Source organism: Procambarus clarkii, chromosome 30, assembly GCF_040958095.1.
Source record: "Procambarus clarkii isolate CNS0578487 chromosome 30, FALCON_Pclarkii_2.0, whole genome shotgun sequence".
Lineage (NCBI taxonomy): Eukaryota > Metazoa > Arthropoda > Malacostraca > Decapoda > Cambaridae > Procambarus > Procambarus clarkii.
This window is the reverse complement of record NC_091179.1, coordinates 15,565,693-15,581,481: the sequence shown is the minus strand read 5'-3', so window position 1 is coordinate 15,581,481 and position 15,789 is coordinate 15,565,693. Positions and strand designations below refer to the sequence as shown.

The 15,789-nt window shown below is 43.1% G+C and overlaps 1 protein-coding gene across 1 annotated transcript in view; it reads left to right on the top strand.

Annotated features, from left to right (window-relative positions):
• Nucleotides 1–15,392, top strand: part of LOC123765493 (FGFR1 oncogene partner 2 homolog) — a 32,514-nt gene extending 17,122 nt beyond the window's left edge. The window contains exons 3-6 of the mRNA XM_045754114.2: nucleotides 1,501–1,608; nucleotides 4,211–4,351; nucleotides 9,109–9,231; nucleotides 11,875–15,392. Of these exons, the coding sequence (XP_045610070.1) occupies nucleotides 1,501–1,608; nucleotides 4,211–4,351; nucleotides 9,109–9,231; nucleotides 11,875–12,081 (579 nt within the window). The 3' untranslated portion in view covers nucleotides 12,082–15,392. The remainder of the gene's footprint in view (nucleotides 1–1,500; nucleotides 1,609–4,210; nucleotides 4,352–9,108; nucleotides 9,232–11,874) is intronic.
• The last annotated feature ends 397 nt before the right edge of the window (nucleotides 15,393–15,789 follow it).

Here is a 15,789-nt window from a genome sequence, read left to right as displayed (position 1 = left end):
TGTGTTTTTCCTCAATTTGATAGTTGATTGTTAAACTCTGTTCCAATCAGGTGACTCAAACAAGGTTGCCACCCAAACATGCCACAAGAAATACCTGGTGAAAACACTGAGCCCATCACGGGGAAATTATGGATTCAGAATGGATCGTCTTCAGTGTGTCAGAGTTCTGTAAGGATTTCTTCCACCAGTCACCGAGCTTAGTTTTCGAAACCACACAAAAAGTTGCCATACTGACCCACCTAGAAGTGCAGAACTGATGATCAATATTATGAGTAACAGGCTACCAGATCCTCTGCACTAGACTGGCATACAAATAGGATGTCTGTTTGCTTGCCAAGACACCTAGCTATTGACTTCCACTAACCTAACCAGTTGAACCATAAAAAACTAGATTTAGAGATACTTCTCTAAATACTTCTGTATATACTTGTGTATATCAACCAGACTAGCTGTAGATCAGCACAATCCTGTACACAAAATAGATCAATGCAAACTTGTGAACCTCAATTATGTAAGACAAGCTCAGTCAGTGGTGCAATCTTGGTGGGTTAAACAAACACTTTGCATCCTCACGTGAAAGAAATTGGCCAGTAGAAGTGTCCAAGGCCCACATACACATAAAAGAGTTGTTAATGTACAAGTTCCTTCTAAGAAGCTATGTTTGATAAAAAGACTCGTTATATTTATACAATGTAATGAGCATCATAACTGGAGATTCAGTTCCTGGCCTGCCACAACTACACACAGACCCAGTCAAGAAGTATGTGACAAAGTCCAACCTGGTTCCAGTATTGTACTCACCTAGTTCTGCTTGTGGAGGGGGGGGGGGGGGTTGAGCTTTGGCTCTTTGGTCCTGCCTTTGGTCACTGTGTTGCAGTGCAACTGCTGCCATCTGTAGTGGCCAAGAGGTCCATCTAGTAGTAGTCAAAGCACTACTCAGTGGCCATGTTTGACCTAAGAGTGCTTGAGGTGGCTTTGAATTTATATACAAGCTCTCTGTGGGGGATTACTTGGTTTTATATTGAATTTTCTCCAGCAGTACTAACACCAATATGACCCTGCAAAGCTGGTGAATGTCACCCCCATTCTAACTGTGTTAATCCTGTCTCTTGGATCCAGTAGAGTCATACCTTCAAAAGAAACTGAGATGATTAACTCTGAAAGATATTTAAAACAGTGTGAGTAGAAACCTAATTGAATGAGGATTTAAGGTGAGAACTGTGTGCAAGTGGTACAAGTACAATACTACATCCCATCATGAGAGGACAGGAGAATTCAACCCACCCATTCCAGGGAGAGAATCTTCCATCATCTTCAACCTTCCCAGCAGCTGCGCTTCCAGTCACGACGACTCCTCAGCATCAGCGTATCTCTCGCAGCAAAAGGAAACATACTGTTGTCTTCAAGGTATTGACTTGTTTAGGTTCAAGTAGTGCAAGATAATATTATTGTTGAACACAAGTTCTGATAACAAATTTCTGATATATTGTTCTCTTACAGTACTGTGAGGAGATGAATGAGCTAAATGAGGCAGCTAACAACCGACCTCGTAGCGCACTCATACACTCCATCCAACAGGAGAACAGACATATTCGACAGCTCCAGCAAGTAAGTCTTGGAATTACCTGAGAAATGTTTGGTAATATGCCAAATAATAGGTTGATTTCCTAAACATTTTGCCAATATATTTAATTATTTATAGCGTAGAACCTTACACAATCCAATAAGTAGCAATAGGCACAATGTTTTCTAAGTGTGCTTATTGCAACTATTGTGCTTGTATAATGTTGTCATTAGATGCATAACTTCATTAGAGGATTCTGTGTAACTGGCCCGGCTCCTTTACCTGGCTCCTTTATTGGAGGTGAAATTGACATAGGAAATTTGTACATTTTTTGTAAGATTTTCTGGCTTGTACATGTTAGTGAGAGGATACATTAGTGAGAGGTAACATGTACATGTGTGTCCACTTGAGTGACACAGATATGAGAAGACACTGCCACTTACATACAAAACACCATGAAAGGAAAATTCTCCTGTAGATTTTTGTTTACTCTTTATTACTGTGATGTAATGATCTTTAGCTTCTGATAGATTGCCTGTGGAGAGCCCCATCTGCTCCCTGAAGCAATTTGAACTGATATTGTGGGTATACTGTATTAGTTTGGGGGTCATCAGTCACACAAATCCTTTGCCTACCGGGGACCACAAACCAGAACCTGACCCCCTCAGAGAGGTGCAGGGAGCAATGGCCTGTGAGCACTTTACATTTAAAGTACTGTATGTCATAATTGCCATTGACCGGGCAAGGCAGCCAGAAAGATAGGCAAAACAAAACAAACCACAATCTGGTAAAATTTGCGACCTATGTCTGGAAAGAGCAAAAGAACTCTCCCAGAAAGAAAACAAACAAGCAACACTTCATCCAACAAGCACTCTGCTCGTTAGTGCTACCTAGAGGTAGGAGCGACGAACAAACTTCAACTTTGCACAGGGCGAGAGTGGACTCAGTAGAAGTATCCATTGTACCACCGAGCCCATAGGGGTTTTCCATGGCCCGCAGAATGAATAAACCATACGAGAAGCTCAGACACTGGGGGCCAGCTAAGCTGGTAGAACCCTGTCTATTAGCAGGCAAACTGACCACCGGCTGTGGTCTGTGCAGCTGTGAAACCTTGGGGGACATCAGTGGAGGACTACCAACACAACCTAGGCTAGGTTGAAGCTAAGAAGTTAAGCAGACTCTGTCCAAAATTTGTGAAAATGCCAAAAAAGTTAAAACAAAACCCCCCAAAGATACACAGCAAACTAACTGGCAGTCAGAGAGAAACATTGGCTGCCACGTGTGCAAGCTGCACCAGCCGCAGTGCCAAAACACTTCCCTACCCAGGGCAAGACGGAAAGTCCCATGACCCTCGACGCATCCCAAGGGCGAAGACAACATCAAGCGAAGAAGTCCTCAACGGGGAGTGATTCCCAAAGGCCCCAGGGAAGATAATCCTGAAACGCTAGGGCAGTACTTACGGAGCACCTTAGGGAGATAATCCTAGGGGCATGCTGCTCCTGTAAATTAAGACACCTGGCCACCATGCCACACACACAGCTGGAACAGCCTCACAGGGTGAAAATCCAGAACAGGAATTTGAGGCCAGAGGTGACTATGCGACTATCAACACATCAGTTCAAGAACTGGAGTGGTGAGCTGCCAGCTCACCTGAGCCGGCTTTTCCTCCCCCCTTTGGGGAAGGGAGAGCGCTAACAAGCGGGAGTGCTAGGCTGAAGTGTTGCTTGTTTGTTTTCTTTCGGCGGGAGTTCTTTTGCTCTTTCCGGACGTAGGTCACAAATTTTATCAGATTGTAGTCTGCTTTGTTTCGCCTCTCTTTCTGGATGCCTTTCCTGGTCAATGACAATTATGACATAATTTAAATGTAAAGTGCTCACAGGCCATTGCTCCCTGCACCTCTCAGAGGGGGGGCCAGGTTCTGGCTTGTGGTCCTCGGTAGGCAAAGGACGCCTGTGACGATGACACAAAACTAATATAGCACATATCAGTAAGGATAGCTTCAGGGAGCCTCCAGGGCTCACCCAGGAAATGGCATTTCATTACATTCAATGCTGGTAGACGAGGAGGCACAATAACGTGGCTGAAGTATGTTGACCAGACCACACACTAGAAGGTGAAGTGACGACGACGTTTCGGTCCGTCCTGGACCATTCTCAAGTCGATTGTGACTTGAGAATGGTCCAGGATGGATCGAAACGTCGTCGTCTCTTCACCATCTAGTGTGTGGTCTGGTCAACATTCAATGCTGGTATTTTATTAGGATGTAGTGCTCATCAGTAAATAATTATTATTTGATCTTAACCTCTCATTCGTACATAAACATTGGCATGCATTAACTTGTGCTTTGCTTGTATGCCTATCTCAGTATCAATTGCTGCTTCAAGGGTTTACTTGCACTTTTTTCTCTTGCTGTTTTACCCAACAGAAACAAGCTTTTAGTAGTTATTTAACAGTAGCAGTAATATATTCCTTTTGGTGGTTGCCTGTAAATATTAATGGCCAAGACAGAAGTGCTCATTTGGTTACTCACACACTAACACAACTAGTTTAACTATAGCTATACAGTATTTATCGAACTGATAATTATTCTGTTGAAATATTACCTATTATGAACAGGGAGAGGCTTACTGAGTTAATAATTTGCAGGAAAATAAAGAATTACGTCTAGCACTTGAAGAACACCAGAACGTAATGGAATTGATAATGTCCAAATACCGACAACAGGTGGCTAAGCTGGTTACAGTTAACTCAAAACAATCTCAACCCAATACTCAGGAGCAGGCCAAGGTTAGTGTATTGTCATCATTGTGTACAATTATTCCATATATGAATACATTCTTTCATTACTTGGGGGGGGGGGGCCTTCGACTTCCCGGAGCTATCTGGGCTGATATGAATGTATTAGACCCCTGGCATCAGTCAAGTAAATGGAGTTCTAGGCCTACCAGGGACCACAAGCCAGAACCTTGTCCTCTCAGAGAGTCATGAGGAGCAATGGCCTATGGAAACCCCCGTGTGGTTGGAAGCATTCTATGTCTCCCATCAACCGGGTCAGGCATCCAAAACAAATCCTGTCTGGTGAAAAAATTGCTGCTGAAAGCCGAACTGTTCACCTGAACTCCCCAAACTAAGACGAGCAAAGCATGACGTCACACCCATCATCGCGCTGCTGTCTGCGCAGCTCCCCCCTTCCCTGGGAGGGGAAAGCGGGGAGCTCCAGACCCCTGTGCCAGCTGTCCAGCCCTAGTTCTGATGCTGATGTGAGACCAGGCAGTCGTGTGACTCTGGTCCCTGAAGTTGTTCAGTGCTGTGCCTTGTGGCGTGGTCCTGTTCTGAGGTGGTGTGTGGACCAGGAGTAATTTCACAAGTATGTACTCGGGCCGCATACGTCTAGGGTTACTTTCCCTAGGTGCCCGGTAAGTACTGCCCCTTGTGGGTTGGGGTTACCTTTCACAAGTCGCTTGGGACCTACCTCCGTAGGGATCTTTTGCTGCTTGGTGATTGCCCGCCCTTGGAGTCAGCTGGGATGTTTTTTGCGCCACTGTTTGCCTCTGGGTATGAGGTAGTTTCATCACTGCAAGGTACTGTGCAGCTAGTTTTCACTATAAGATGGCGGCCGGCTTTGTTCTGCCTAGGGACGTTGTACTCTTGCAGGGTTTTCCTTTTATTTTTGTTTTTCTGCCAAGTAGGGGGTCTGCCTCTTGATGTTGTTGACCTTTCTATATTCTTGGGGGTCCTCCACTAGGTCCCTGTGAGTGTACACGTCACAGGGGTTCAGCACTTAATAGTTCGCTTGGTAGTTTGGGGTGAGGGTTAGCAGTACCTTGCCTGGGCTTCCCTTAGCAGAGTATCACTCTGCTCGTCGGTCGACTTCTTGTAAGGGGCATCGGCCCTTTCGTGGGTTGTCCCATTGATGGGGCAATGGAGGCGGGGAAAGCCCCATGCTGTTTGCTCATGCCTGGTCCCACAATTTGTGGACATTTTGGGTCGTTTCTTGCTGCTTGCAGTGGCATTGGATGGCTCCCCCCTCCTCCTTCGGGGGGTTCGGGGCTGGTGGGGCAGGCCTCTTCTCCTGCATTCTGTCAGGTCATCTTGGAGTGGGTTTGTTTGGGCATGGTCGAAATGTCCTCATCCCCCAGGATTCCCACCTGTTCTTAGTTATGTAATGAGAATGTGCAGACCTGCGGTTCATTCTGTACTTATCCCATCTGAACCCCTGGGTCTTTTGCCCTTCCTTTTGCAGGACTACTCTGTCCCTGGTCTGCCTTCTTTTGGAACTGGGGACTTGGATGGTGTCCTTTGACCTCCGGGATGCATATTGGCACGTCCCGATTCATCTGGGGTTTTGGGAGTGGCTCGGTTTTGTTGTGGGGCGTCACGCTTACCGTTTTTGTTGCCTTCCATTCGGCTTGAATCTGACATGGTGGCCCGTTTGTATGTCTTCGGGGTTCGGGTTCTGGCCTACTTCGACGCCTGGCTGGTGTGGGCTCGCAGCAAGTCCGCGTGTCTGCTTGCCAGGGATTTGGGGCATCAGAATACGCATCAGGGGGGTCCTACGGTAACATTCTCATTACATAACTAAGAACAGGTGGGAATCCTGGGGGATGAGGACATTTCGACCATGCCCAAACAAACCCACTCCAAGATGACCTGACAGAATGCAGGAGAATGCAGGGGCATCAGGGGGTTCACACCTTCATCCGTCTAGAGATCTGTGAACCACTTGGGGTTTACCACACCCTGGTACTTGGCGATCTGGTGAAAGTCCCATCTGGTTCCATCTCTGGTTCGGACCTGGCTGGGTCTTGTGTGGGACTCTCGGACTGCTTCCTTGTCTCTCCCTCCAGAGGCTCTGCTGCGGTCCCACCTTCAGCTGTTTCTGGGGGCTCCTGGGTCATGAGGCTGTTGCTCGAGTGCTTGTGCGGGAGTCTGAATTTTGCTGTGTTGGTTTACCCACTGGGCCGGGTTTGGCTTTGTCAGCTGTTTTGTTTCCTTCGGGGACGTCCCTTCTGCCTCTCGTAATCGCTGGGTTCTGTCTCCGGGTGTCTTGCATCGGCTGCTGCATTGCTAGCTTTCTCTTCTTGTTTTTGGGGTTCAGTGCCTTAGCACCTACCCGAGCCCTTGCTTGATGTGCTCACGGATGCGTCGTCTCTTAGCTTTGGCTTTGTGACCAGTGCTCACCAGGCCGGCCAGGGACGGTGGGGCCCATCCTTCCATCGGCTCGACAGCACAGTGTGGGAGTTCGCAGCCGTGTGGATGTTGCTTCAGATGATTCTGTTTGGCTCTCCTGGCCATTCACGTTCGGGGGGGGGGGGGGGGGTTCCAACGTCCTGGCGAATGGCCTGTCATGGTTCTTAACCCGGTCCACAGAATGGACGGTCGATGCCGACTCGTTCAGTTGGCTCTTGTAGGACGTACGGGCTCCCAGAGGTGGACCTCTTCATGTTGGCATGGTCGAGGCGTCTCCCAAATTATGTGGCGCCCTTCTCCAACTGCGAGGCCATCGGGGTCGATGCCTTCAGGCAGGACTGGTCGAGGTGGGCCCTTGGTGGCCGGCCCAGTCTTGATTTCAGGAGCTGCTTGCTCGGAGTCCAAACCCGGGGGGGTCTTTCCGTGGTTCCACCTCTTTCAGCAGATCGGGCCAGTCCATTATATAGCTGATTCGATCTTCTCCTCAAGTCATCACGTCTGGTTTTTCTGACACAGGTCTATCACCATTTGTATGGTGAGCAGGTGGCTTCATTGATGGTGTCACACCTGTGTGCTTCGTCTCGGCAGCAGTATGAAGTTTCCTGGCAGTCCTGTAATTGTTTCTTGTCTCTACATAGGTTTTGTTTTGTTTCGGATCAGGTTGTATTTTCCTTCCTTGCTTGGTTATTTCAGGACTGTCATCTTATGCAGAATACTGGTACCTCGTATCGTCCGACACTGGCGGAACCGCTTTGACTTACGTTCGGGGTGGATGTTACATCTGCTTCGTTCCTCAAGCTGTCTCATGTGTTGTTTCACCTCTGACCTGCTCATGCGCTGCCTGAGCAGTTCTGGTCGTAGGACCGGGTGCTCTGTTTTCTCTCTTCTCCTCGGTTTGTTGTGGCCCCTTCTGTTCAGAATTGTTTTTTAAGGCTCTTTTTTTTCCTGTTGGCATTGGCCTCTGTGGGTCGGGTCAGGGAGCTTCATGCTCCTCTCCTCCAGCACAGGGGTTTCTGCTCTTTTGGCCCTGGTGGTAGGTTTGTTCGTTTGCAGCTGTCTCCTTCTTTTCTGGTATAGCCCAAGTCTGCTACTTTCCAGAGGGGTCCATGGGTTGTTGATACCTGGTTGGTTAGGCAGGATGGGGGGGGGGGTGCTTCATGTGTTGTGTCCAGTAGCGGCCAGTTATCTCGACTTCGAGTTGAGGATCGAGAGCTGACCGCCTCCCAGATAAGTCCCTATTGTTTGGTTTTGTCTTTGGGTAAGTAGCTCCGGGGAGCCGCAAGCGGTCCCCCCCATACCCCAGAAAACCAGCGTTGAATGTAATGAAATGCCATTGTCTGGGCAAGACCCAGAGACTCCCCGGCAACCCTCCCTCCCTCCTGTCGCCATTTTTTTTTTTTTTTTTTTTTTGCGTGTTTTGACATCCAGCCTCATAACTGGGGTGGGGATAGCCGGCGTGAGGGTCTTGTGCTCCTTTTTCCCCCTCCTGGGAAGGGAGGTGTTGCACAGACGGTGGCGACGTCATGCTTGTTTGCTCGTTTTCATTTGGGGAGTTCACTGTGCACTAGTTCGGATTTCAGTAGCAATGTTAATCAGCATAGGGGTTTGTTTTGGGATGCTTACCTATTTGGGTGCCTGGCCCAGTCAATGGCAGACATAGAATGCTTCGAACCACACGGGGGTTTCTATAGGCCATTGCTTCTCGTGCCTCTCTGAGGGGGGCCAGGTTCTGGCTTGTGGTCCCTGGTAGGCTTAAAACTCCATGCACATTGACTGATGCCAAAGTCTAATATATCCATACCGGCCTGGATAGCTCCAGGGAGCCTCTGGATCTGACCCAAAAAATGGCATTTCATTACATTCAGGGCTGGTTTTTTAACAGTTCTGAATTCACTGTGTTATGCTTTTTCTGAGGTAGTGTTTGTAATGATAATGGTAACAGTTATCTTGGATAAATTGCACTGCGATTTGGTTGTTATCATCCAATGGAACACTACCTTTCTGTAGTGGCGGGGATTATGTGCTGTCACAACCTAGACGTCACCTAAGTTTGATTTGTGAAATCCTAATGGGTAAAGAACATAGACACACTAGGTGTGTTTCAGCCTCTTAAGGTAAGCCCTGTTCTGCTGTGTAACAGAGCCCTACTTGTAAATCTAATACAAACTGAGATGAACATTGTTTTCAAAGTGCCAAGGACCTTAGTGTTATAATGTCAGGAGTTATTTATAAATCAATTAATCTTATTTCTGTCATCTAAGAAGTCTTTATATACTGTACTGTATCAGCATTAAATCAATTCTTTTAATATTTTTTCTTTCTGTTGCAAAACTAATGATTTCTATTTATTTCAGCTTGCAGCACAAATTGAAAGAATAAGTGAGATGGTGGCAGTCATGAGAAAAGCTGCGTCACTTGGTGATGACGAAAGTCAACAGCAGCAGAGACTCATCACTTCTCTAGCTACTGAAAATAAGGTAATTCATTCAACCAAAAATGAGAAGCGCTCATGTCATAACCTGTATGAACACCCATGCTTGCACATGCACGCAGACACACAGGTATCAGCCTGATTGAGAACGGGGAATAGTACTACTGAGAATGAAAAAGAAATGTGTGAAAAGCTAAATGAACAGTTCCAAAGTGTGTGTGTGTAAAAAATGAGGATTTCACAGAACCGGACCCAATACTAATTCTAGAGCACGCCATAGAATACAAAGATGTATCTCAAGACGAAGTGGACAAATTAATCAAGGGGCTTGGAAGAAATAAAGCAATTGGACCTGATGGAGTTTCACCTTGGGTTCTGCGAGAATGTGTTACTGGGCTGAGCATTCCACTTCAATTAATATTCCAGACATCTTTGAGCGCAGGCATTTTAACAGGTATATGGAAAAAGGCAAACATAGTACCAATTTATAATAATGGTTGTCAAGAGAAACCTCTAAATTATAGACCCATATCATTAACATGTGTGGTAGTCAAAACACTAGAAACAATAGTTAAAGCCAAATGGATTGAATGCCTAGAGAGTAATGACATAATAGTGGACAGACAGTGTGGTTTTCGAACAGGAAGATCTTGTGTGTATCAAATCTACTTAGTTTTTATGATAGAGCCACAAAGATACTACAGAAAAGTAGTGGTTGGGTTGACTGTGTCTATCTAGACCTAAAAAAAGCTTTTGACAGAGTCCCATTCAAGAGATCGTTCTGGAAACTGGAACATGCTGTAAGGGTGACAGGGCAACCCGCTCTCGCACAAGACAGTACATATATGACTTATTGCTTATAGTCACTATTTGGCTGATTAATAAGTACATATGTGGTATATGCCAAGTTACATTTTGTTTTTAAGGTATAAACTCTTCCTATAGATTTGCTAAACACCAGTTTTAATATTAGGAATTTCTTTTTCAGTTTTATTAAAAAATAGAGATTTTATACAATATTTGACAATATCCTGAGTTACTTTACAATTTATTTAAATATTTTGGTTCTTTTTATTATTTGTATAAAACTGTAATATCAATATAGGTATAGGTACTAATTGTAATTAAGAAGCAATAAGATGCTTATCTTAACATACTAAGAAGGTTAGGTTAGGTCGGTGTTTTTTATTCAGCTTTTCAAGGTAAACTAAAATATTCACAATAAATTAGTATGTCACATATGCACTTATTAATAAGCCAATATTGACTATAAGCAAGTGCGAGAATGGGTTGGACAGGGAGACTGCTGACATGGATGAAAACTTTCTCACTGACAGACAGATGAGGGCGGTAATCAGAGACAATATATCTTGACTGGAGGAGTGTTACTAGCAGAGTACCACAGGGTTCAGTTCTTGCATCAGTAATGTTCATCATCTACATAAATGATCAGAAATATTTACTTATACAGAATTATTTGAACATGTTTGTGGATGATGCTAAAAGATACTGTTGAAGACAGGAGACTCAGACGATTGTGATGCCCTTCAAATTGATCTAGATAAAATAAGTGCTTGGAGTGTCAAGCGGCAAATAGAATTCAATGTGAATAAATGCCATGTTATGGAATGTGGAATTGGAGAAAATAGACCACACCCAACTTACAAATTATGTGGAAGTAAATTACAGAACTCTAATAAAGAATGAGACCTTGGGGTAGTTTTGGATAGTAAGCTGTCACCAGAGGAACACACAAAGAACATTATGAGTAGAGCATATACGTCACTTTCCAACTTCAGACTTGCTTTTAGTTATATGGATGATGAAATACTAAAGAAACTATTCATGACTTTTGTGAGACCAAAGTTGGAATATGCAGCTGTTGTATGGTACCCAAAACTCAAGAAGCACATAAAAAAACTAAAAAAGATGCAATAGCATGCTACAAAATGGCTTCTGGAACTGAAAAACAAGTGTTTCGAGAAGACATTAGAGGCGTTAAACATGCTAAAACTAGAAGATAGAAGAAAAAGAGGTGATATAATCACCACTTACAAAATACTAACAGGAATTGACCAAATTGACAAAGGAATTCTTTGTCATGCCTGAAACCAGCAATTTCACGAACAAGAGGACACAGATTCAAGCTAAGGAAACAAAGGTGCCAAAACAAAAATGTTAGAAAGTTTTCTTTTGCAAACAGAGTGATAAATGGTTGGAACTAGCTAAGTGAGAAGGTGGTGGAGGCCAAAACCATCAGTAGTTTCAAAAATTTATACAACAGAGTATTGGGAAGACGGAGACACCACAAGCGTAGCTCTCATCCTGTAACTACACTTAGGTAATTACTCATGTGTGGGGGCTGGCACTTGACACTGACAAAAGGCACTTGAATTTATAATTCATGAATTATAAATAAGGTAGTATAATTTTGGATAATATTGTTGATTTATGAATTACAGATACTTTACTCTGAATTATCAGGTGCCTACAATATTTGTATGTATTATAAGACAGTAAATTACAGTGATCTCAAAAATATGGATTAAGAGTTTCTGGCTTTTCAGAATACAGAAGATCATGAACATTCTGATGTGACTATTGGTATACACCATAAATAGATAGCATTCCTTAAATGCCTTATGTGTCACCTGTGTCAACTGCATCATAAATTTTTTTTATTCAACAGGGTTTAAGAGAAATGCTCAACATAGCCAGCCGTTCTGGTTCTCTCCAGTCTGCTGCTTCCTCCATTGATGCAGGCACGCAAACTGAACACGATTCACCAAAGTATGAAGAACAAACCGAACCTCAAGATCAAGATGATGTTGAACATAAAAGTCTACCAAAAGAGGAGACAAAGTCTTTAGAATCTCAGGAAACTACAAAGTCATGATAATATTTAATTTATTAACAGTAATATTCTTGCCTTTCTTCTTCTTCTCTCTATGCTCAGAGGGATATGAACACTGTCTTTAAAGTTTCTTGGTTCAAAAATTGATAATATTGGGAACAGTATCTTTAAACTGCTGAAGCTGAACAGCAATTGAACTTTTTGATATGTGAATGGAACTGATAACCTGAGTCAAGTGACCGGTGAGTTTCATCAAAGAAATTAAGCTTAAGAGTGATATATGACAGTTATATTTGGAATATTTTCAAGACATGCATATGTCAGTCTTAACAGAAGGTATAGAATGCTGTTTTAAGAATTAATCTCAAGCCACTCGTGTTAAGGGGATTTTTCTAACAACCGTTCCTCTTATGGGATTGTTTGCCTAATAATGAAAGTGTATAAAAGTCAAGGAATTAACCACAATAATTATAATTTTTAAATACAGGATATGTTTTAGAAATGTTATTGTTACACTTCAAGCCTTGCAGGTGTTTAGGTAGAGAGCTTGAACTTGAGTAGATAGCTTATCTCATCAAACTTACTCCCGATTGTTTAAGTTCACTAATTTGTTAATAATAAAAGAATGATTATTTGAATGGTTTTGCTGTCATAATATGATTGATTTATCAGAAAGAAGGTTAGGCTGAGGAGCAAGTGCTACATCTTTTGTCCCTAAGCTCTCTCGTAACTTGAATTGATGTACCCTCGTGCTGACTCCTTGCCGACTGGTCTTTCTGAGAAGTGATAAACAGTCGAGCTTTTGAATAATCATTTGATATTGGTTGTCAGTTTTGAATGTTCACATATTGTTAAAGCATCACCACCTATAATGCAATTGTCACTTACAGAAAGCAAGAAAAGCTGACAGCTCACTTCTAGAGGATTGTATTAACCTTGAATGCTTTTCCTTGCAATAACCTGATGCCATCATGCCCTCATTACAATATTTAATATTTTATTTATTCAGTAACCAGTCTTGTGGGAGAAAAAGGTGGTTGTTGGAGATTTATTGTATACATCTCTAAATAAAGGGACTGCAAGAATACATTGAAGAACAAAATAATAAATTGAAATTCAGTAGTTGATTTTTTCCACCCACTTTTTCTTTTTCTCTCTCCTTACTAATTGTGTACAGGTATATTAATAGCAATTATTTATAACCAATAAGAATATTGTGTCCTATGGATGATTTTGTACTAGTTATTTTTATCTTTATTGCTAACATGTTTAATAGTTCTTAAAATAAACATTTGAAGCATTTTAAGAATGTTTGAAATGTTGTTAATGTCATTGAAATACATAAGTTGGGTTTTAATTTGTAACATTGAGAAATCTGTTTCTGAAAAAGAACACAAAATTGTGTAAGATTTGTATAGAGTTTCATATATATTTATGTTGGTAACTTGTATTACATCGCGCTAACATTCACCGACTTTCAAACCACATCAGTTTCAGTAACATGCTAAATTTGTATAATGTTCACGTGTTTTAGAATTTGAATGTCTATAAGCTGTAAATATTTTGTGAAAATAAAAAAAAAAGAGTATATCTTCGATGGGAAAATAACCTATTGAAGTTGAGCATTTGTCATGGATGGTGTACCTTTCGGTTCATCTGTTGGAGCCAAATAATAGGCATCCATCAGTCTCAAGAGACTATAGAGTTGTGCTCTGGTTTTCAGTCGAGAGTGGCTTATCCAGGGTGCAAAGCCAGGGTAGGTTGATATGAAGGAGAAGCTGTCACCCATGCAGCAGGTCTCCCCCGCTACACGACGCCGAAAGTTTCCAATGGAAAGGCAAACACCTAATAGTCCACCTGTTAAGTAACTTGTTACTTAACAAGTATGATCTTTCTGTTAATTAACCTGCATATACCAAATGGTGTGCCCTGTTGAGTAATCCGTAGGTCACAAATGGTATACGTGATAGTTAACCTGTTAGAGCCGTATGGTATACCTGATAACTGCAAGAACAGTGCGGTCTACCTGTTGATCAAAATAATGGCATGTATGTTATTCATGCAAGGTAATCTATTAGTAGCACATGGTCTGCCTGCTAATTGACCTGTTAGTTCCCACATGGTATATCTGCAAGGGCTATGCCATCACTGCTATACAGTCTTCCTGTTTAAAATATCATTACAAAACCAGTCTGCATGTGGATATAGCACATGTCTGCATGCTGGACCACTTGCCAGGTGTTACAAGGCCTGGCAGAGTCTGCCCAGCACTGCATGGTGTACCTATCACTAGTATCACATGGTGTATATGTGGAGTTATCACCATCACATGGTGTTTATCTTTCTTGAGTTACCAGTACCTTATTGTGTGCATCTTGGCTGTGCTACCAACACCACATGATGTGCCTGTTGGCTGAGCTACCAGCACCACATAATGTACCTGTTGGCTGAGCTACCAGTACCACACGATGTACCTGTTGGCTGCGCTACCAGTACCACATGATGTACCTGTTGGCTGCGCTACCAGTACCACATGATGTACCTGTTGGCTAAGCTACCAGCACCACATAGTGAACCTGTTGGCTGAGCTATCAGGACCCCATGGTGTACCTGTTCAGTAAATTATCAGCACCATATGGTGTACGTTTTAGTTAGGTTATCAGCACCATACAATGTACCTGTTTGGTAAGCTGCCAGCACTATGTGATGCACCTGTCTGGTAAAGCTACTAGCCCCATATGGTGTACTTCTTGTTTACATTGACAGCATCCACGATACCATATACCTGTCTGTTAAGTTGCCAGCATCCATCGTACTGTGTACCGTGTAACATGGCCATGTAACATACTGTATTTTGACATTTTGATTGATCTAACTCTTAGCTGACCCTGTGGCACCAGTTGATATGTACTGGAATTAGCTTATTTTCTTCATGCAGTTTAAGAAAGTCATTTTATTGTCATGTATAGTAATGTAGTTTAACTGACTGGCAACTTTATTAGTTCATACACTATCGCAAACCTTAAAGATACAGCATCACTAAAAGTGCCATTTCCATTTATAGTAAGGTATTCTGACCATTCAATATTTTAAATACAGTAAGTACTTTATATACTTTGAAAAAATATCTTTAAAAGTTCTTTAGACTGATTAATATATCTTTTTTTTTTTTTTTACTGTAATGCCAAATTTTAAAAGTTCAATCACTTTAAATGATAATACTGAGAATGTCCTGCCAAGTAGGTGCTTTGTATGATGTGTCACAAGTCCTGCCATATACTGTATAACTTGTACCAGTGTACTCCCATGACATCTAAACTGTATGTCTCAAAATAAAGGCTTCTAATTTGAAAGGATTTTATTTGTCAAATGCGAGGTTTTGTCCTGCTTGTTGTTCCATCAGCAAGTCTCTAAAGGAACTCCACCACAGCCTTCAGGGCTCGAACAAAGTACTCAAGCCCCACAACTGTCCCTGGTGGCACAGTGGTCCTGCACCAGTGGTTCGACCTTGGTTCAGTCTGCACCCCCTCGTCCTTCCCCTGCTGTGGTTCGGTTTGGTCCCCCCCCCCTCCCCTTGGTTCTGGCTCCGAAATGTCCGAGGGTTTCGGGGTCAGGGCAGGGTTTAGATGGTGTTGAAACTCGGGCGGTCTTGGGGGATGCCCTATATGGGCTGGCGACGGAGGCATTTGAGTCTTTCCTCCCTGCCAAAACTTCTGTGTCTGACCAGTGGCCCTCCTTTCTTCCGGCTTC